Source organism: Haliaeetus albicilla, chromosome 10, assembly GCF_947461875.1.
Source record: "Haliaeetus albicilla chromosome 10, bHalAlb1.1, whole genome shotgun sequence".
Classification (NCBI taxonomy): Eukaryota; Metazoa; Chordata; class Aves; order Accipitriformes; family Accipitridae; genus Haliaeetus; species Haliaeetus albicilla.
In genome coordinates this window covers 39,387,040-39,410,584 of record NC_091492.1, presented here as the reverse complement: position 1 = coordinate 39,410,584, position 23,545 = coordinate 39,387,040, and the positions used below count along the sequence as shown (strand labels likewise).

Sequence of the window (23,545 nt, the reverse complement as noted above, 5' to 3'; positions counted from 1 at the left end):
ACTGTATGCTGCAAAGATCAGTAACTCTCCCTTCTACAAAATCATGAAGCAAAGTTAATCACCTCCTTTTGCTTCCTAATTTAGTTATTTAAATGTTCAGTGCAAACAGAAAAGATGAAAGAAAACTCAGGAGGACATCTGTCTGAGTACAAGATATTGATATAAATAGAGAGACTTGGAAAAGTATTTGTGAGTCTGTTTCATTTTCTACTTCAGGAAAACCAGTCAGAACAGGACTGTGCAGGAAAAGCACTGCCATAAGCTCTTGCTGAGGGAGAAATTGGGGCATAGCTCAGCACTGTTTGTTTTCATGTAGGTTTAGATAATAAAACACAGAAGGCTGAAAGGGAGATTTGATTTACTATTGTTCGGAAACCACATTTTCTTAGGTCTGCAAGCTTCAGCTGTCCCTATGTTTTTGCTAGGGTTTTAGATTTTTGCTTTTCTTTACATATTTTTCCATCTGTATTTTCTGTTTGGGATAATAAAAGGTTTAGAAGTCTAGAAGAGGAGGAGAAAGTGAGCGGTTTGCAGCAAGGAAACAGAGTCTCTCATTTCATTCATTTCTTTTCTCATTGTTTGGCAGGTGGAAAGCACAGATTTACAGGGCTGAACTGCATCAGCTGAAGAAGTGGGGGAAGAGAAACAAAACAAGTACAGCACCATTGAAAAGAGCTTCAGCTTTATCTAGCAGCATCACCACAGCAACCAGAAAATACAATTAAAAGACAAGGGCTAGAGCAGAGAAGCAGAAAGTGCAGCTCCTTACCTTTGGACAGAAGGCAGCAAAATAATTATGCAGAACAGAAAAGAGTATTTGATGGATCTAGCCAAACTGTGGCAAAGGGAAGTGTCCCTTCATTAACAGGAATGTGCCACTGTTTATGCACTGGAAAGGGGAGTGCCATGAGATCTACTGAAGAGACTATTTCTGTGGTTGCATATCTACATGTGTTTGCACCCCTGCTGGGACTGAATTAGGTGGTACAGGCATCTTGGACCATCAGGTATTGGATAGCGACATTTTTTTTTTTTTCATTCAAGGTGTACCTGGCACGCGAACTGAAAGACACTGCAGATCTTTTTCAGAGACACAAACAGAGTGAGACAATCTCCAGCCTTTCCCTTCTGTATCTGCCTGCTATACCATGGGATGTCGGCAAAGCTCTGAGGAGAAAGAGGCAGCGCGGCGGTCCCGTAGGATTGACCGCCACCTGCGCTCTGAAAGTCAGCGACAACGAAGAGAGATTAAGCTCCTTCTCCTTGGTACCAGCAATTCTGGGAAGAGTACTATTGTAAAGCAGATGAAAATCATCCATAGTGGTGGCTTTAACCTGGAGGCCTGTAAGGAATACAAACCTCTGATTATCTATAATGCAATTGATTCTCTCACACGTATCATTCGGGCTCTAGCCACCCTTAAGATAGAATTTCACAATCCTGACAGAGCGTATGATGCTGTGCAGCTTTTTGCCCTGACAGGCCCAGCTGAGAGCAAGGGTGAGATTACCCCTGAGCTTCTGGGAGTCATGAAACGGCTCTGGGCAGACCCTGGTGTGCAGGAGTGCTTTTGCCGCTCCAATGAGTACCACCTAGAGGATAATGCTGCATACTACTTAAATGACCTAGAAAGGATTGCAGCACTGGACTACATCCCTACAGTGGAAGATATTCTGCGTTCTCGGGACATGACCACAGGGATTGTAGAAAATAAGTTCACCTTCAAAGAGCTGACTTTCAAAATGGTGGATGTGGGTGGACAGAGATCTGAACGCAAAAAATGGATCCACTGTTTCGAGGGGGTTACAGCAATAATTTTCTGTGTGGAGCTGAGTGGGTATGACTTGAAGCTGTACGAAGATAACCAAACAGTAAGTGCACCTTCCGTTCCTCATTCTCTTTCCTTCTCTTCCTTTCCCCCTCTCCAGTGTTTGGCCTTTTTTTCTCCCCCATCTCCCTACGCTCCCAAGGCAGTAATCCCTGAGCTCCCAGTCCCAAATGTGATTTCCTTCCTCTTACTCCCAATCTGTAGTAAAAAGCCAGAAACTATGATTCTTTTATTTGGATAGGTTTTCCCCACTGGACAGATTTATTTATTTATTTATGTAATGTTACTTTCGGGAAATGGAGGTGCTCTTCACATCACAGCAGGTTTGGTGGTTTGGTTTTTTGTTTGTTTGGTTTTCTTTTCTTCTTTTTTTTTTTTTTTTTTGTGTGTGTGTGCCTTTTTGCTAAATGTTTACCTTGTTAAGTGTTACTCCAAACCACTTCAAAAGGTAGACAGTAGTGACATCCTGCTGTACAGGGATGGTTAATTTGGACATCGTGTTTTGCAAGTCCTGGGAAATTTTGAAGCAAAAATAGTAATAAGTAACAGTTTTCTCCCCATTTTTTTCCCAGGATTTTCAATTGGAATTTGAGATGAATTTAAAAAAATAATCAAATGGTTTTTAATTAGTATGGGACTTTAAAATTTTCTTTTACTATTTTTGTTCACATGGCTGATTTGCATTGTCCAATGTATAACTATTCCTGTTTAATTCCCTTTAATGCTATTAGCTTCCGGTTTTCACAGCATGGAAATACAGTAGCTATGGAAAAACATATGAATGCTTAATGCATATGCAACTATGTGTTTGCTGTTGCATTCAGGTTGCCTGAGTTAACCTTTATAGGGTTTCATTTGAACTTATTTTTTTGACAGCCTTGTAAAACATGATGCTTAAGAGATGGAAGTTTGTGGGTAGGAACACGTAATGATTCCATCATCTAGCGGTTCCTAAACATGCTGTATTTCTATTTGAGAACAGCTGCCTTTCAGGAAGAATTAAAATCTGTATTGTAAAATCTGAAAGCTAACCTTAAAATGCTTCTACTTCTTTTGCACTCCTTTACACATCTTCACTTGTTTTACACTTTTGAAAGCTTATTCACCAATATTGGTTCCTGGAGTAGTCCAGAACACCAAAATCCCTGTTCTTTTCAGCAGGTGCATTACGTAAGTGTTGTTGGGGAGGAAATTGTTCCAAGAAGTTTTTTTATACAGTTTCAAATCTAACTGGATCTCAGTAAGTTTACAGAAGGGGATCTTTCAGCCAGGTCTAACAACCTGGTTTTGGCAGTCCTCTATGGAAGAGGATTATTAATCAGCCTTAACTGTTGTTCTTTATCAGATACCCTGGCCCCCATTTATGTGTAATACACACATCTATATTAAAGTTTCTTTACAAAGTATCTTAAATCAAATGTAGTATACTGCACATGTATGTGTAAAAGCTGTATCATCTGTGTGACATCCTCTAGTGCTTGTATGGGTGTGACACCACTTCGTATACAGCTGTTTCCTTTTCCCTTTTTGCCCTAAAATAATAATTTCAAGGAACCCCTGAAAAATCTCACAACTGATTACCAGTTCATATAGACTTTTCTGAAATGGTAAAGTGGAGGAACAGGTTGGGAGAAAGGAGAATTTCCTCCACAAACGGACCCAGTGGAAGGGAGTACTGGAGGTCTACATAAGATGTCTGTCACAGTGCACATCTCCCTGTGGTGAATTTTCTCTACCCTGAAAAGCTCCACTCCCCTGTCCTGGAGGGGGGGCCAGCTGTGACCTTCTTCCCTGTTGTTTATTTTGTACTGGACTTGTGTAATGTCAACATAGTTGCATACCTGTTTTTTTCATTAAAAATTGTTTATCAAGAGCTCCTGTGCTCTTTAAAGATGCCAAATACATGGTCATGGTTTTGATAATGACTGGAATAACTGCAATGCTTTAATGGCTAAATGTGAAAGCCTTCCCAAAATTATGCATATTTTATATAACACATGCCATTCAGCAGATCCCTGAGGCAAGGTGAATTATATCAGTACCTGAAATTACTTCAGTGCCTTCTATCTAATCTGCTGTTTGTATAATATCACTTATCATAGAATCATGGTACAGATTAAAATATTGTCAAGTGACCTAGAGGATGCCACTGGTCTGGTGATAGAAACTTATAGCAATCGAGGTGGGGGAACTCCATGAGATGGAAGTGGTTAAAGAAAAGAATTCCATAGGTGATACTTCTGACATATTTTCCAGAGTTTGTATCAGAAGTTGAGAGAGGTCACTGAGGTAGCACTGGAGGAAGATGCTAGTGTTTCCTTCCCAGCTGTATGAAAAATGGACAAACCAAAAAGAAACAATTATCAGACAAAACCTGTGGAGCAATACTTCCCAGAAATCTCACCCTTGGCTTTTTGTTTGCTTGTTTGTTTTTACTGCCATACCTCTCAGTAAAGTCTTGTCTGTTCCAGTTCTGGGTTCTGCAACCAACTCCTTCCCTACCAAGCAGCGTAAGACTAGATCATCACTAAAGAAAATAAGTGAAACTATTCCCTTCACATCCCATGCATGCAGGAAACGGGTTCTTTACTTATCACTTTATACAATCTCTTATCATTATTGGTATAGTGATGTGAGATTATTTCAACTCATTTGTACTCTTAATTCCTTTGTCAATACTTTTGGTTGCTAATACAGTTGCTTTACCAAGATTTTTCTTATTAGAAGGGAGCCAAGTGGTAAGTTTGAGAAGCAATTATACTTAGGTTTCAACCAAGACTACAAAATAATTTCCAAAAATATTCCCTTTGATTTACAAGCTTGCCTTATATGGTTGAATCCCTTTTGTGTGCACTTTCTATGATTCTTCAAGGGAAAAAAACTTACGGTCAAGAACATTCACCTATGAATTTTGAAAAAACTTTTCAGAAATACTTGAATTTTACTGCAAATGGAATACGCATTATGAGTACTAAATCTTTTACAAAGATTTTTCTCATTAGAAGGCAGCTAAGTGATAAGTTTGAGAAGCAATTATAGTAGGTCATGAGAAATATCAGACCAGAGAAATTTATTTTAAGAGGAAAAAAAAAAAAAAAGATTGTTACCTAATTTTTAGTAGCTTTGTCAAGTTTGTGTAGACCTTTCTGTCATGCTTCTATCATTGACTCCATGTGTCTGAGGCTATTCTATGAGTACCAAATTCCCTCTTAAATGATTTTTGCAAAGGTATGATATTTCCAATAATCCTTGTCGGCAGTGTTGGAGTTGGCCCTTTTTTGTTGGTATAGTGTATCTTATATATATTTCCCTATTCTTATCTTCTGTAGTGATTTTTACAGCTTATCCACTGCACTTCCATTGTCTTCTCTGTACTACACTAACTGATTACCATTCACTGTTCTACACGTGGACTTATGCTTCAATATCTGGAGATTCTTGTCTTGGCATTAGTGCCTTCCTGTTGTAACAGATTTCTATATCTGATTTTTGTTTAGTAACCTCCTTGATATGAAAGAAGCATTGCCCCTAATTCTTTCTCTTCATTTTCAGAGACGGTAGGAAAATCATATCTTATTTATATTTAGACCCTGACTAGGAGTTAGTTGGTTTCTTGCATTCTTTAGGCTTTTCCTGCCTTGCTCTTCGGATTTAAAAATCAAAAAGAACTAGCTCAAAGGGAAAAAGATCAATATACTCTGAAAAATCCTTATGGATGTTGATTTTTATCCTAATATCTAGAATCACATAAAGTAAGTGTCTGGGTTATTTCAGAGCGACATTGAAGCCCACTTTTACATAGTATTTTACAGCCTGGAGGGCTAATGTCCTATGATCTCTTTTTATTCCTTTTCTACATTCTGATGTTCCTTGGTGCTACTGCTTATAAAGGCTACTCAAGAGTGAAATTCAGACTTTTATCATCCCTCAGCTTCCATATGTATGTAACCACTGTCCAAGTATTTGCCTATCTATAATGTTAAATTCTGCGGACACATTTTTGTGATCTGCAGAGAAATCAGAACACAGCTGAAGTATGTGAGAACAGTCATCTTCCCGAAACTCCTACTTATGCCGCAAAAAGGAGAGGGACACTAATAGCATTTAAGGGGGAACCTAACTATATAATCATAAAGAACAGGTTACTTTTGGCTCATCTTTCTTTGGCTGTTATGCTTTATCCAAACATACATCCATAATTTTGCTGTGTAGAGATGGCATGTTCCAGGTGTGCTGAATACACGATACAGTGTTAAAAAGCTCCAAGAGCTAAACTGTGAGAAGTACCTACATTGGTAGATCACTTGAGCTGCAACGCTGAGACTGCCGCCCACAAAGAAAGCCCTACAAATAATAGTGTTGCCGAGTCTAAAATGCTTCCTGGTGTAGTATCTATGGTGAAGACAACTGTTAAATAAAACTAGTCCACTGCTAAACATAACTTACTACTTGACAGAGCATGTAAGAATGTGGCTGACTTATAAACTGTGGAAGCTGAGCAAATTATATGAATATGATAAGTTCTGTGCTTCCTGTTGACAGAAGTGGATAAATGCTATGCATGAGCTTTGTCTTTATTGAAGATGTGTTAAAATAATGATTGACAAATATGGTAAAAATTGAGGGGGGAAAAAAAAAAGGTAGTTCTGCATACTGATAGGTCCTGAATATAGCTAACTCATGAAGTCTGTTCAGGGCAAGGTTATTGTAGTATGCAGAAAGGAGAACAAAAGTAAAAGTAATGCCTGAACTATCAGTTGCCTGGACAATTTTTCCTTTGTGTGTAATTTTGAGACAAATTAATCTTTATACTGCCTGGAAACAAATGAGAGGAAGGGAAGACAGAATTTTTCTGGGGCTTTTGTCTTTCTCCTGCTATACTTTATTCTGGGTAACGCCACTTGCAGAGACAAAATTACCTGAGTCAACAGTTTGTAGATCTGGCCAAACCAATGTTTTGACTTGTCTGTTCATCATATGTGATGAGTTTAGCTGCTTACTAAAGAGCAAGATAGTGAAAACTATAATTCTTCACCTTTTTTTTTCCTCCAGCTTGTGCACTTTCCTCTGTTGCTCTCTATAACAATATTTTTTCTGCTTATCTGGTGTTATCTGCAAGTGTCATCTGTGTCTGTTTTCATTTCCACAATGTCTTATGTGGTTTTTGCAACCTAACATGTAAAAAATATAGTTGTATCTTTCCATGCACCATACCTAGTTAGTATAACTCAACTAGGTAACAGCTGCGTCTTCTTTTGACACAGTTGCAAAATTGGTTTGTACAATACTTTTGGAATGCTATTGATTTATTATAAGATTATTATTCCTGACCAGCACTCTGAGGAGGTTGCCTTAGGTTTTTATATCCCCATGATGATTTCTTCTCTATTATATCAAATAAATTATTGTCTTAGTTTTCATGGTCCTTTAGCAGCTGATTGACCCATTCTATCTTTTATTACATATTAAGATGTCATCTCTGGCCTTGATAATATTAAGTTATCAAGTGATTTTTTTTTTTGCCTTCTTACGTGTTGCATCCTGCACTTAGGAGTTCTCTGTTAATATCCAAGCATCTCATCTTTATTTAAATTTCTCCTTAAATTAACGTATGCTAGAGAACGTAAAATAATCTGTACGCTCTCATGTTAGTACTCCTGCTTCTCACCCTGAAAAGGAGTCTTGCAGTTTCTTTGGAAGTCTCCTCATCTGTCCATCTGTATGCATTTCAGTTCTGTGTTTCATACCTGCTATACATTCTGATGGATAGTTTTCAACTTTCTTCTACAGTGCATTGCTGCAACAGGGTTCTAGACCATTAGAAAAATTCTTCAAAGATACAATAACAAAGTAAATAATGAAATGAGTTAAACATGAGTGTATGATTGAGAATTCCTGAGGTCAGTAGTTGCAACAGATTCACATGGTGCAGGAGATACCAAGTAAAGGTTGTACACATCTGCTTTTTCTAAAAAGGACACTAGTTCAATAATTTTGTAAATATGAATGTAAAAGGAAAACTACTTGCAGGTAACTTAGGTTTAGATAATTTTTATTCTCTTTCTTACAGCCATTGCAAGTGAATGGAAAAATGAAACTTTAGGCTCTTTTTGAAGCTATTTTTTTAGTATAGCACCTTGTTAAAAGGAAGATGCAGATGAAAAAGACAAAATACTGCAGCAAACAGTTCAGACTGCAGTAGGCCTCATGCAAAAGAAATCATTGGGGTCATAATGGAACCTCTCAATTATGTAATAATAATTTACCTGGAAAGCCCTCTGTCATATGCTAATTGTATGAATTTTGAACAGAAATCTTGTTTCTGCCAGGAAATTTTTTATCAAGTAAACAAAATATTACACTTTTTTTTCTTTTCCTTTTCTTCTTTTCTTTTCTTTTTTTTTTTTTTTCTGAAGCCAAATACTTAAGGAGCTTATTTACCTTTCCTGATACTTCAGCTTTTTGAGAGTACAGTGTATTAAAACTCCTTTCTGGCATGCAGCTGTTTTCCTGCAATACTAATAACAACAGTCAGGACAGAGGGGAAATTGTGATACACGTTATACATAGCCCTTTTAGCGCCTTTTATTATCAGCAGTAAAAAAACATGTCAGCAAACATCTTTCTGACAAACTAAGTCTCTTGGGAATCTGAGAAAAAGATTGACCTAAACCATTCAGGTGCCCTCATTTTTTATGAAGCCTTTCCATTTCAAGATGTTTCATAGCAAACTTTGTGTGAGAGCAAAGCCTAGATGACTTCAGCATTCATGTGTGTAAACTTTCAGCACTGCAAATGAAATTCTAGCCTTGCCTTTTTTCACTTAAGAAAGAAATGTATACATTCCTTTACCAAAATTTAATTTTATATAGTAATATATCAAGATTCTAGCCTGAAGACTTGTATTTAAGTGTATATCTTCTAAAATACATAAATATCTGTAAAATAATGAATATACATAAAAAAATCAATCAAATCCCAATTTGCAATTCTTTTTCCTAGATATTATTTCAAGTATGAAGATTTATTTTTGGTTACATTGTTCACTGTAATTGTATGCTTCCGATATGGATATCAACACGTAGAACACATGGGACAGCAATTTTCTATATTTTGGACTTGTTGCCATACCCTGAACTTTATATTCCATGTAACTTCAGATACTAACAGTAACTTTATATGCAAACTATTCTGGCTGTATGTTTACTGAATTACTTCCTTTAATTGCAAAAAAAAAAAAAAAGTTCACAAATATGATAACGTGTTACACTGTGGAATATAAAAAATATACTCATTCTAATGACATGGTTTGATTGGATGAAGATGCCAGTATCGGATTCTAAAAGCCTGAGAAGTTTTGCTGTGAGGCTTATCTATTTAATGTTGATAGACTAATTCCTAAGACAAACCTGTATTTAAACCTGAAGATAAATAACTATTTTTATTACTGTAGAGCAGTGGGCTTAATTCAAAGAAATTTGGAGAGACAACAACAGGAAGACTTCTACCTGTTCTGGAAAAATATGGCATGAAAGTAATGCTGTATTACTGCAGCATTAGTGCAATGGATTTACTGAATAGCATTCATTTACTTTGGTATCTAATGTTGGTCATCAGACTTGCGTCTGAATTAGATGACTACATTTCCGAGAGTATTTAGGTAACTGCAGGGGATTGCTCAAATCCCTCTACGACAAATGCCTGAAAGATGATATAACTATCTTTTTTTGGTCTCTGTGACTGGCTGTATTCAAAACTCCTAGACTAGGTAAGGTGGTTTACTGTGATTTTTAAATTAATTCAGAGTATTACAGTACAGAGGTAAATAAAATACTAGACATCAGGAGTGGCAGAATGCTCCTAAATATCCTATAAGCTTTGGGCTCAGAATAGTCTTTAGGTGGAGAGACATTGGTACTGACAGACAAATAAATACAACTTAAGTAAAAATCTGTTATTCAGTAATACTACTATCCCCCAAACTATAAAAGAAGAAGAAGAAGAAAAACCAAACCCCAAACCTAATTCCACTAATGTCTATTAATCTAGTGTGCAGGTAAAACTTGCTTTCTAATTACAGGGTTAAACTAGCTACTAGAGTAGTATATATGAACACAAGACACCTGTTGAGCACTTGGAGGATTGTAATGAGTCAGTAGCAAAGCCACTGTCTAGATAACTTAGTCAATATGTGCAGAAAGCACCTCCTATCTGTATCAGTTTCATGGGCAGAGAAGTTGATTGTATAAACTGGATAGCATCTATTTGATAAAGACTCAATTTGTGAAGGAAAGGAGCTGAATTTCTCAGCCTCTCTCAACTGCGTTGGAAAGTCAGGATACTCTTCCCAAATATATTGTCATAGAAAAGATAAAAGTGAAATTAGAGCACAGCTTATAACAAGGCAAATACAGGAGTTAGACGGGCAATACACCAGAGCAATACAAGGTTCTCCTACAGCAAATTGCCATCTTTATATGAAACTCTCCAGATGACTCTATTGAAAATCACTTGCTTAAAAGCAAATTCTTCATTTGTCCTTGTAGAACCCCTTGAACAGTAAGGAATGCCACAAATTTTTAGGGTTGTGAGGCATACATGACAAGCACAGCCTAGCCTTTCAGAAAATATGCTTCTTGGACATTAAGAGGTTTAAACTTCAGAGGAACAACTATCCATTGTACATCACTCAATACAAAGGTGAAAATAACTTTGTAAGAACACTGGACCTAAATGAGACCATTACTGAATGATGTGATTAGTTTACTGAGTGCATTAGATTTTCCAGTTATTAACATCATACAAACATGCAAAAAGTATTTTTTGTGCTTAGGAAAAACAATGACCACAACATGCATTAAGAGGGCATTTTATTATCAAAATTACTTTTTAAAAAATACTATTAGTTCAAGTGATTGTTCAGGTAATTTTCAAGAAATGGTTTGTAACCAGTGTTAGGTATAATTATTTTACCAAGTAAAAATACGTGTATTTTCTGAGATTTCCTGGTATGCAAAAATACATGGACATATATTTCAAGCATGAATGCTCATAAATATTTCTGCTGAGAAAAACTTAAGGTTATACCTCCTGAACTAAAGTGAGAATTTGAGGAAATTAATTAGATTCTCTGAAACTTAATGCATATGAAGTAGAGTGGCATAGTTCAGGCAATTACAGTTTCCAATCAGTTTTTACTTCTGTTTGATAAAAATATGTAGGCTTTTTATGCGACCTTCACAATAAACTAAACATAACTCTTAAAATACATACTATGAGAAACATTAATGATATATACATAATTTGGAAATTCACTTGACTGTATTGTAAGGAGCCAAGATCCATCTGAAGCCCAATGCCACAAATAGGCTAATGTGGGTTATGTTCAGAACACTTCTAGAATCCATCGTGTGGGTAGAGGGGTGTTGATATCATCTCTCATAATACTGTATGTTGTCTACTTAATAATCACAGGGAATCGGAACATGTCAATACAAGAAAAAAAAAAGGAAGAAAAATTTCATCTTGGTCTGGAAAAGCAGCTACTTTGGGTTATTTCTGTAACTGTGCTGAACAGGAAAGTAGATAAAAGCTGTTAAGAACTCTCTGTGGTATGCCAACCCCGGAGAGAGTAGTGGAGTCCAATTAGCCTTAAAAACTAGCAGAGATGCTGGAAAAAAGAAGGAGGGTCCTTACTGTTAATACAGCTTCAGGGTGAGTTTTGGAGTTGGATTTTTCAGAACTTTGTTCCATTATTACAAGTCCATACTTTAGGTAAAGATATTCTTCTAAAGTTTCCCCCTCCCCCCAGTAATACAAGCGTAATTTGGCATACACCTGAGCTTTCTATAATGTTGGGATAGCAATTCAAAAACCCTACAGGACATTAGAACACTTCTTCAAGTATGTATTGCCAATATATATTTTTCAGTGTATCCAAAATCCTCACTGACTCAAAAGACAGCTGGCTTTGTTTGATAACATAAAAAACATAACTAATGGGAATTTATTCACAGGTCTTATTCCTAATGTGTGAATTTAAAAGGCTCCCTGGCTTAGAATAACAGACATCAGACATAGTTTTTCTACCTGTGAATGTAGAAAGATGCTGCATCCTGAAATGGAGGCTGATAGAATATTTATGGTTGCTGTTATTTGGTGGAGTTGCTACCTCACTGTTTAGAGAGCAAGAAAACAGATTTATCTGAAATTTTACTCCTGAAATGCCACAGCACTAATTGTTCTCGATGGCTAGTCAGCAGATCTCTTCGATAATGTTCACTTTTTAGTAAACTATCTAGTTTGGAAGTTGGTAACAGAAGAACTCATGAAACATTTGACAAGCTTTAGCAAAGAAAATTGTGTGGCATGAAATGAGAAAATAGGAAGTGGTCTTGAATACCAAAAGCCCTACAAGGTTTGACAGGATTAGTTACAAAGAAAAACCAAACAGTTAAATAGTAGAGCAGGCAAGATCATGTATGAAATCTAAAAATACTAAGTACCCATTTTTGAAAAGCATTACAGAGTAAATAGCAAACTTAATCATCTTGAAGGTGTTACTGCTTATTTGCTTATTACATTATTTGTGACAATGTTTAAAATAGTTTTCAAGAATAGCTTTTGTTGTTAGTCTGATGCATACACAGGTCAAAAAACTGGGAGAAACTAGTAACTTGGACTAGACTATGCAGACATGTGAAAAAATACATACCAGGAATAAATATGGTTTTTAAAGTGAAGTCATGCCTTCTGAACTTGTTAACACTCTGTGTGTGTGTTGGTGGTTGGTTTTGGTGTGGTTTTGAGGGGGGTGTGTGGTGTGTGGGTTTTGTTTTCTTTTGTTTTTTAAGGAATGAAGAAGCACATAGGGAGATGAATCCAGATGCTGAAACCATTTTACTTCAGAAAAAGGATTCTGACAAAGGTTCTGAGAGAAACTAGGGTGCTGTGGCTTTCCCATGCCACAACAGGGAAGGCTTCTGAACAAGGGTCCTGAAAAAACAACTGATTAAAGGTGGGAAGAGTAGGATCTGATGGGCAATTCTTTCAGTGTAAGGAGATAGCAGAGGAGCAGTAGATGCTCAGCAACTTACTTTGTTTAACATATTCCTAAATGATATTAAGTTGTTGTTCAGTCAGTCTGACCTACTACTGATATTTTCAGTAGTATTTTTACTGATATTTATTTTTTTACACTATGCTTTAACAGGAAATTTCCCTTTTTCTCATGCTGAAAGACTAGATCCTTGGATAAGTTTATCTTACATATCACTATTGTCCTTGGAGATGGTGCCTTGCACAAGGAATAGTTTGTTTTTCTGCACCCATTTTTCCGCTTTTTATAGTTCTTCTGGATCTTGTTAATATGGAAGCATTAATGTCAGCTATCTGCCATGACTCTGGTGTGTACACTTTTGGAATTTTAAGTAGAAATTTCTTTAATACTTTCAATAACTAACTTGATTTCTGTTTATGGGCAGAACAACAACAGAAATATGATTTATGATAGAAAAAGAATTGGAAGAGATCTAAATATTACTAATAAGTAATCTCTGTTTTTAGAGCAATGTAGTCAAATGAGGCTTTATAAGAACACTAAACTTAACACTAGATGAAAACTTGTCAAAAGGTATGTTTCTGGATACTTGATCAACTCTACTTAACAAATAGAATTTTTCTAAAAATTTATTTTTGTGGTAGGATTAATAAAAGCATTGTATCTATTCTTGCAAAAATTTACATATTTTCAATTTTCTTTTTTATTACTTCTCTTCTATAAAATAGGTATTCATGTTCTTGAAAATCTTTTAGATAAATATTTTAATCATTACTTAAATACTTTTGACTTTCTCGCTATTGCCTAATGTCTTCCAATGTGGTATCTTAAAGCTGTTTCATTTTTTTGGTAGCACAGAAGCTTCTCACTTGCATAAAGCAAAGAGACTTCCTTGCAGTGGATTCATTCTCCTTTCTTTCACGGCTGTCAGTGCAGCCTATAGCTATGTCTCAAGCAACACAACCATCTTCTACTACTGTATAATGGATCTATTGCATGTATTGTGCATTCTGGCCATGCCAGATACTTTTTTTTTTTTTTTTTTGGTGGCAGTAGCCAGTCAGTGTCCTTCCTCTCTTCTTAGAGATGACAGTTCTGGACATGTGCTGAAGGCCTTTACTGTGTATTTGTAGTAAGGCTTATGTGTTCCCAGGATTGACTGACTTTACTGGACATCTGCAGGATAGGCACTCTTTGTGCACAGTGCCATGTCTGGACAAATAAGGTGAGACTAGAGGGTAAGAGAGAGTTCATGGTTGTTGGCTGCTGCTACCTCCAGAAGGACTTGGGGCTGAGGGGTTGCAGATCAAATGAATTATCTTGTCAGGTCAGCAATGTCCATGGACTGATCACTGAGCATTCTTGTTCTGTGGAGTGCTACAGGACGGTTTTGGGGCCTTTACTTCTCTTGATCACATTTTCTTTTTCTAAATTTACTATTAACTCTGTCTACTGCCTTTCATACTAATATCCGTGTAGGATATTAATACTAATAACCTTTTATACTAAACACTTCAAAATTAACAACATGAATACAGTTAACACATTCATTGCTGTGTCTGTATTTGCTTTCAAAACCGTTTGGTGGTTATACTATTAGAACATTCTAGCTGGACAGCATTAGTAAAAGGAGGCCATTCTAGTCCCCTGACAGAAACCTTACAGCTTAAGAAAATGTAAGTATTTGTTATACATGCTGGAAAGGTGGTGTTTTGTTGTTTTTTTTTTAACGTTATAAAAATTTGAAAATACAAATATTTGATCACTGAAACATACCTAGTAATATTCTTACAGGGGTAGTTTGAGGTGGCACTCAGTCTAGACTCAGAAAAGCCTTTTCAAGTACAACTTTTTTGGTGTTCTTTTTTTGCACTGAAAATGTTCTGTGGATGCAAAACTCTTATGCCAAATTGAACCTCATTTGGCTTAAGTTCCCTTTTTAAGGATCATAAGTGGATCCCACCTCTGTCAATTCTGCAAAATTCCTGAACTGAATTATGTATATGAATATAAAATTCTCAGTGACTTGGCATACAGCTGTAAGTAATTCTAATTCTGCTATATTGTTGCCTTTGTCCTGGCTGGTGTTGATGGTATGTTTTAATGTTTTGTATCTGTGAGTATAGTTAGCCTTTGTGTCATTAACTAAGATATTAACTAATCTGCCTATATACTTGTATATATTTAGTAATTTGCATTTGTCGCTGCTGTTTTACTGCTCTTTCAGCCATTTTCAATACGTGGAATAATCTTCATAGACAGGAGCTTATTCTTTATGCAGGGTCTCCACATAACAAGGGAGGAAAAACAGCATAAAAACTGAAGAATTTGGCAGACAGGCATGTGGGTAAATATAATACCTGTAACACTTTCAAATGACTTGCCCAAAATCATGTAACACACTGGACACAGAAAGAAGAGCGCACAGTTCACCTGATTCAGAGGTGTATGGGTAGAGCCAGGATGTAGAGACTTCCTGGAAAGTCATTCCTAGTAACAATTCACTATATGATAGATGGTCTTACAAACTCCATCAGCATTCAGGCACTATTATTTGGCTGCCAGTGAGTAAGCTTCAGTATGCTGGATCATCAGAAAACAATTCTGCCATGGTATCTACCGTGTTCTACTAGCTCCTGTAGCTTACTGACCAAATCTACTCCTTGATTACCCATGGGAATGCTCTGGGGATCCCAGGCACTGGCAGAGTGTTCTGCTGTCCCTATCTTAAGTATTATCATATCTATAGAAATTACGTACTACTGTATTGTTGGGAATTGTAAGACTACACTTACACAAACCAGAGTTAAGGTAAAAACAAATAGTTATTTGTAAAACTGGAAAATAGATGACAATATTTGGAACATGTTACTGACCCCTGTTTGAGACTAGGGCTAACGTTAACTAAATTGGTTTCTTTCCTAATTTCAAGTCCTCCTATGACCTGATCTTTATTATATACAATATAAAGTTTTGACTCTTCAAGAGAGATGACAGGTGGTTTATCAAACATTACAATGTTATCACATTGTTGTATATTAAGATGATGCCACAAAATGAGAAGTTGCTCAAGCAAATAAACCATCAAAACACAATGATAATATTATGAGTTCATATCTCAAGTTTAAGAAACTGCTTAAGCTTTGGTCTACATGAAATTAAAAAAGGCTTTTCTTTAGTGTCATGAATTTGAAGGCATGTTAGGCTTTGATATAACAATGCACAGTAAAAAAAGCAACATTTTCACAGTTAAATGAAAGTAAGAGCAAGGACTACTGCAAGCCAAGTAACCCAGAATATCACAGCATACATTTTCATGTGTTTTTAGTAAGACCTGCATCACCTTGCAGTTGTTGACATGCATATAAACCACTTGCATACTCATTCCCATTGCAAGCAGTACTGCAATTAAGCCAGAGTAATACGATGAGTAGTGTTAGTGCTTTTGTTTGTGTAAACTCAAATTTCCTTACATTTCTTATAGTACCATCACTTTTTTTGTCTGATGTATGTGGTATTTCTACATAGGCTTTTCAAGAGTAGGTTCTTTTGAACAGAAGTCAGATGCTAGGAAATCATGTGCAAGTAAAAATAATTTTATGCTTGCATTACAGTGTTGCCATTCCAGCAGGTTTTTTTTAACTAAAAATAATGGCGTCTAATACTGAGAACACTTAGGTAATTGCCATTTTTCTGGCAGTGTGACAAGGCTTTTATGGGAAGTTTAATTTCTTTAAAGATACTGTTAGATGTTTCAGTATCTTGTTGACTCATTATCATACAGTGCACATACCAGAAAGATATTTTGGAGTTGTAACAGCTTGGTCTATGAAAATATCAACTCGATGTTCAATAGTGGTCAAAAAAGCAAGCAATGTTGGGAAAGGACTAAGGAAAAATCAGAAAACAGTATAAAATGCAAAGCATATCTGCTTTCAAAATGATATCTAAATTCTTGTTCTCCCATTTTGAAGGAAATATATTAGAATTAGAGCAAGCATGACCTAAAGTAAAGAATATTTTCAATAAAGATAACAAATAATAGATGGGGAATTTTTCCCCTAGGGGAAAAAAAAATATGTACAAGGCAGGGCAATATGATGGGTTTATAAAGTGACAACTGGCATGCAGAAAACTTATTTGCAATAATTATCTATTGTCTCTTTTAAGAACTAAGGATATTGAATATGTTATTAACTAAGACGTTTAGAACAAGGTAACGGTAAAGGCAGCGCAGGTCCACACAATATATAGTGAAATTATGGAGCTTGCTGCCTGAGTATGTTGTGGTAACAAAACTCTGCATAAGTTTAGAAGGAGTAGACAAATGTATAAAAGAAAAATATATCAAGACCTATTAAATGTCAAGACAGTGTTTTTGACTTGGAAGTTCAGAGTTCACATCTTGAGAAGCAGGGATAAAATACTAGGGAAGTATTTGCGTTTCCCAGATCTTCATTTTCTCCCCCTCCGCAAATTATCTATTATTAGCCAGTGTAAGACATGGGATTTTGGGTTAGATGGATCTTCGTCTTGGATGGCTGTTCTCTCTTTTTTTTTTTTTTTCCCCTTACGAAAAGTAATGGATAAGACAATATTTGCATGTGTCATGGATTTTTTTTTTTTTTTTTGATTGTGTGCTGCCAAGACTGAATACTTAAGCCTGCTTCTTGGGATAGATTTTTGAGTATCAAAATGCATTTTTTAAAGCTATTAATAGGCTTAGTTAAATTTTGCACCTGTCAGCCAATGACAGTGTCCCTTGATTATACTTCAAAATTAGCAGACGATGAATAACTCCTCTACTCCAATTAATTCAGTTCTCTAACTCCTGTCACTTATTTTTTAAAATATTTAATCTTGATAGTGTCCTTTCTTTCCATTATTAAACTGACTGAAACAACTTGCTTTCAAAATACACAGTCCAGTCATTCTCTGTGTACTATTCCTCATTATTTACTGATTAATCATATTTTACTTTCCAAATAGGAACCAACCCCCAACAATTTATCATCAGTAGAAATTATTGATAATAGTTTAACACAATTTAGCATAAAATCCATGTTAAAGAAGTAGCATCTTTAGAAGCAAGAATCCTTCAGTTATCAGTTATGGGGAGAAAGCTTATGATTAAACTAATTTTATAGAATAACATGATGGTATGTCATACATATGGCACATTTACTTCAGGACAGCCTGGCCCTGAGATTTATTTTTTTTTTAAGAACCCCTCCAGTTTAACAACCTTATGTTCTCTTCTGCTGCTGTCTCCCTGGCAACATGGCATGGTAGAGTGTCATATCAGTTGACAATAAGCTTTGCTTCAGCTGTGTCCTGCCAAAGCTAGCAGTGTTTCCAGCAATCTGAGCTTTCTCACTGCAACTGTGACACAGCAATAAGTTTCTTTCCATTAATATTTGCCAAAATCAGTTGGAATTCCATTGGTGTAAATGTTTATGCAGTAGTGTCCTGATAATACTGGCTAGGGATGTCACTGGACTTGTCAGAGTAGACTAATTCTTACAGTGCCTTTTACTATTACATGCAGTCCAATAGCATGAATTCTCCTGGCAGTGATGCAGAAAGGGATGGTTCTAATAGCAGCTTGCATTGTGCCTTTGCTGTTCTTCATAGATCAAATGAAAGCAGTAATTAGAAATAAATAAATAAAAATGCAACAACCCATACATGGAAAAAGGAAAACAATCAAAATGAATTGGAAATGTGAGAGGTTAATAAAGGAGATTAAAGATATGTTAAAAAAAATAAAATGAAAGGCTGAGAAAACTAAATGCAGTGTGGCTGTGCCTAAATGTCCTAGAGGCAGTGTTCTGCAGAGCATCTGGCTGTCATTGGCTATCCAGAAATCCAGACTGAGAATTACAGCATTTAAAGAAATTTCAAAAGGTTAATTTGTTTTGTTTAGCTAAAAAGATTGCTAAGTACCTGCTTAGTGTATAAGTACCTGAAGGAGGGAAGAATGCTCAATACTTAAACAAATACATAATCTAATGGAGAAAGGCAAAATAAGAACAAATGGCTAGAAGCTAGGTCAGATAAATACCAACTTGAAAAGCTTTTTTTTTTTTTTTTTTAAATAATTTTTTTTAGGAAGGAGGCTGAACCAGTTGAACCAGCTTTTCCGGAAGATAGAGTTTAGTCAAACAGCCATCACCAGCTACAAATGACTAGGCTTAGGACAGAAAAACCTAACAGATGGAAATGACCATAGTTGTGATAAATGGAAGTTAGACCAAAAGATCCAATGATCATGACACTCTCAGTTTAATATTTATTTATACAGAGATAAAATAAAAGTCCAAATTATAGACTTGTTATTTTCTAAATTAAATAATGCATTCCTGCTAAATCCATTCATTTTAAGATCTCCTATCTTGATAAAGTGATTCTATGTGGGTGGTTTTTTCTTCTTCTTTCCCCCTTCTTTCCCCCCTTCTTTTCCTTTCCCCTTCTTTTCTTTTCTCCCCCCCTTTTTCCTTTCGTTCTCTCCCTTTTTTTTTCCTTCCCCCCTTCTTTTTTTCTTTTTTCTTTGAAGCAGCATAGAATATGGAAAGCAGAATTACACGCATTTAGTGAAATGCATATTGAATGCATATATTAAATTATATAAGCCTGCTGAGATTATCTGTAAGCTCACCACTTAGGAAGAGAGGTCTCACTTTTTCCCTCCTGCTTGTTCAGTTCTTCAGTCAGCTACTGCTACCTCTGCTGCATGCTTCTACCTCATTACTTGTGTCTGCTCTACTGTTCTTTGGGCCCTTTGCTAAACAGATATAACTCATAAACCTATCAGAATATTACCCAATGTATCAGGGGGGTTGATTTTCTGCTGGAATCCTGAGTATATCACTCATAGAGGAGTCCAGTGAGTTCTAGATGTGTGTAGGGCAAACAGTAGGATCCCATGCCCAGAAGCAAAGGAAAATCAAAAGGTAGATGAGTCAGACTTCCTCATTTTGATATATCAACTGCTAGAGCAGCTAAAGTCATCATATATAACTATACCTTACTGTAAGACTTGTTATCTGTGTATTTGGGAAAGAAAAGTGGGAAAGTTACACTACTGTAGCTACAGGGAAGACATCACAAACCTCCATATCTGCATTTGACTGAATGCTAGGTTTTATAGGCTACTCAGAGCATTATTACCAGATGATAAGTATTAATGTTACCCGCTGCTTTTTATTTTCTTCTGTAGAAGTCAGAACATAGGGCAATAGCATATGAATAATTTCTTCTCTAAATGCAATCACTTCAAATACTAGAATCATAAGGGGGTTTTGTGACAGAGATTAGATTCTCAGTCAATTTCTGCTATATTTTTTTAAGCGATGAAACAGATTCTTCCTCATTCCAATATTTATTAGCAGCTGCTTTTTGACGCTCTTTTTTATATTATGTTTCTCACAGTGAATTATTCACTATCTTAGAAGATGTGAGAACAGTTCAAAGATAAGGAATGAAAAGCTTGTGCTTGATAGAAGGATAAGAGAAATTGTCAGAATTACTGAACTTGATAGATTCCCAAGGAGATGCTAGAAAAATCAACGGTAATTTTTCTTACAAGTGGATTAGAAAAAGTATTAACAAAGAATGGTGTAGTAAACAGTCCTACAAAATATACAATTAGATGATGAAAATCATTATATTTATATCATCATATATGTGGCTTAATATTCATAATATTTGAAGTCTTTGTTTTACTGGGGAATAAGTACTGGGAAATTCTATAGAATTCCAGCAGATTGTATGGTAGATTCTTATTTAATTTTAATAACAATATTTTTCAAATAACAAAGTGAATGAGAATGTTATTACTACTGATTTTAAGATGAGCAAAGCCAGGCTCCAGATTTTAGTTCTTTGTACTTTGCTTTCCCGATTAATACTTCTGTATTTCTGTGCTCTTTGCATTATTTGCTTTGAGGAAATTGCTAATTTTTATTAGTACTCGTTTTCCTTATTAATCCTGCATATTCTCAATTGTTTCCTTTATTGGTAAATAGATCCTGGATGATATCTTGCCTTCTGATTCTTAAAGTTGACTTCCCTATTTAGGAACCAGTTTTATATGCATTTTGTCATATTGCTCAATGTATAGGCACAATATAGATAGAGAGGCTTTTGTACAATATAAGAAGGTGCAGACTTGTGGGATATGGTTTAAGCTGAAGCACGGTGTAAGATAAATTGAAGGAGAAACTGAACTGTCACATAATTCTAGAGGAAACACTGGAGCCATCAGCTATAAACATATTTACAAAGAGAACAGATAACCTAAATGCAAGATTGCTCCACTTTGAAAGCAGAGAAAACAGCTTCACAGAAAAGTACATTGAAACAAGCCAATCAATTCACAATCTTACAACGTATCATTTCTGTGTAGAGAAGTCTTTACTTTTGGTGATCTGCACATTATTTCCTTAGTCTCCTCTTTTTCACTTCCTATATTCTTCTCAAAATCCTTTTCCATTGAACATTTTCATTATGGATTATAGCTTACTGGCTTTATGAACAGTTTTCTTGTACGCAACAGACTTTTACAACCAATTTCTCTACAGTCCATTAGGCAAAGCTTATATAAATCTGTAATTGATATTCCGCTCTTCTAGTTACAGAAATCATATCAGATACCACAAATATCTTCTAAAACATCATCTTCTAGTAAGGCATGCCCGACCTTCATTTAAAGAAATTGGGAAGGGGTGGTGGTGGTGGTGGTGATTTCATTGTATGCAAACTTAAGTGTGCAAAAAACCCCAACACAAAAACCTGAAAAATTCTGATTTTAAATCAAACTGGAATTTCTAAGTATATGGCCAATTTCAAATGCTATTTTTCCTGTATTTTTTTGCTTTTCTTTTGGACAACAGACACTGTTTCATAGTAACTGATCTACTTTCAAATGATTTAATGCTTTTAAAGTGCACTTAAAAAAGCATTAGCCTGTGAAGGAATTTAGAACAGGCCTAATATAGCATATCAGTTTGCTTATTCACTGATTAAGTGAAATAGGATGATGTCTTCAGTTAGCATGGTGTGAATTGTCAGTCTGTTCTGCTGCCCATCTATTCATAAGAAACAATGTAAAATTAATGTTAGAAAATAATGCTTTGGGAGATTTTTCTACTCTAGAACCTGTAACAGTCTTGGTTGATTTCTAGATAAAATAATGTTCATAGCAAAAAGGAATTAATTTTGTTTTCTAAAACAAATTAGGAAAGGACAACAGTAAATCACTGTAAAAGCCTCTTCAGAGAGTTCTACACAATATTTTTGCTGGAAAATTCACCCTATCCTCAAGAAAATCCTTTGCGAATGTTTTAATCTAGCTAGAGGTAAAAATCCAGTATTATGTACCACTTTTTCTAACTTTCATTTACTAGTAATCATGCATTAATCCAGCGTAGTGGTTCAAGATATATTTCACATGCATCTTAACAATTCTCAGTTCATTGTCACTTGTTCAAGTGACTAAGTGAACAGAAACGCTGCCATGTTTATATTATGATGTCAAATCCTTACAATAAAGAAATGAAAATCATTAGTGTGTCAAAAGGTATGTAAGAATGTATCAAAGATAAAGACATTTCAGGAGAAATGAGGCATCACACAGCTAAATGAAGAAGAAAAAAATTGATTTATCAATCTAACTGGGAAAAGTCAGTCTTCCTCATCAATATGATTATTATCATGACTGCAGTACACTGAATTAATCCCTAATCTGTAATATCACCATTATGTCACTTTTTTCAGTTGACATAGATTGATAATAGTTCCTGCTAAAAGTGCCTCAGTTACACAGCAGTGCAATGTCAAGTTAAGGTGAAGCTATCCAGTAAAGAGAAGATGGGATATAAGATAAAGCCTTGGCTCACCAAAATGATTATGTATTGAACTTGTAGGTCATGCATATGGTAGATTGCGAATATTTTTCCACTGTTTATTGCCTAGTATCTGAACTCTTTGTCCATGCATAATAGCTTTAAAGGAATCTTGTTTTTTTCTTCACTTCTCTCCCATTTTTAAACCTTATTATTTATTAGCTTAAAGTTAGGTCACATAAATTAGTTTTCAATTTTATACCAGAGGCAGAAAGATTCATAAATAGTCTGAGTTTAACATTTAGGCAGTTGTATTTTTGCAGAAAGATTCATAAATAGTCTGAGTTTAACATTTAGGCAGTTGTATTTTTGCTGAAAGAGTTCTGTCCCATGGTTTTGGGTTTTTTGCTCCAAAGCTGACAGCATCTAGCTTCATTGGAAGGTAACTGTGAGTGATTAGTCAGAGATTTAGTTGAAAACTATTGTGAATATGGATTTTACAAATGGTGTCATTTCAGCCAGTTGCAGGTCCAACTTAACCTGAACATTTTACAGAAATTATAATCCTTTCTCCGCTGAGGGCTTTTGCAAGGTGCATTTTCAGTTCACCTTACACAAATGATTCTAGGGCATGCTCATTAAGAAATGATTGGTGATTTTGGAACAGCTTGACAAATACTTTTTTTATTCTACTGTTTCCATGTGATGAAGATGATCCTCCTCTGAACAATAGGGAAATTACACAATTATCCAAAAGTGCAAGCTGGAAACCAAAGTGTTTTCCAAGGTAATAAATCCTGGACATAAAATACC

At 35.6% G+C, this 23,545-nt stretch overlaps 2 protein-coding genes across 4 annotated transcripts in view; one reads left to right on the top strand and one right to left on the bottom strand.

The window, feature by feature from the left end:
• Positions 1 to 23,545, bottom strand: part of RSPH14 (radial spoke head 14 homolog) — a 105,406-nt gene that overhangs the window by 43,795 nt on the left and 38,066 nt on the right. The window lies entirely within an intron of this gene.
• GNAZ (G protein subunit alpha z) overlaps positions 1 to 23,545 on the top strand; it is a 75,122-nt gene that overhangs the window by 24,590 nt on the left and 26,987 nt on the right. For all 3 annotated transcript variants that reach the window (XM_009919353.2, XM_069795154.1, XM_069795155.1), the window contains one exon: positions 587 to 1,871. In XM_009919353.2, the coding sequence (XP_009917655.1) occupies positions 1,149 to 1,871 (723 nt within the window). In that variant the 5' untranslated portion in view covers positions 587 to 1,148. The remainder of the gene's footprint in view (positions 1 to 586; positions 1,872 to 23,545) is intronic.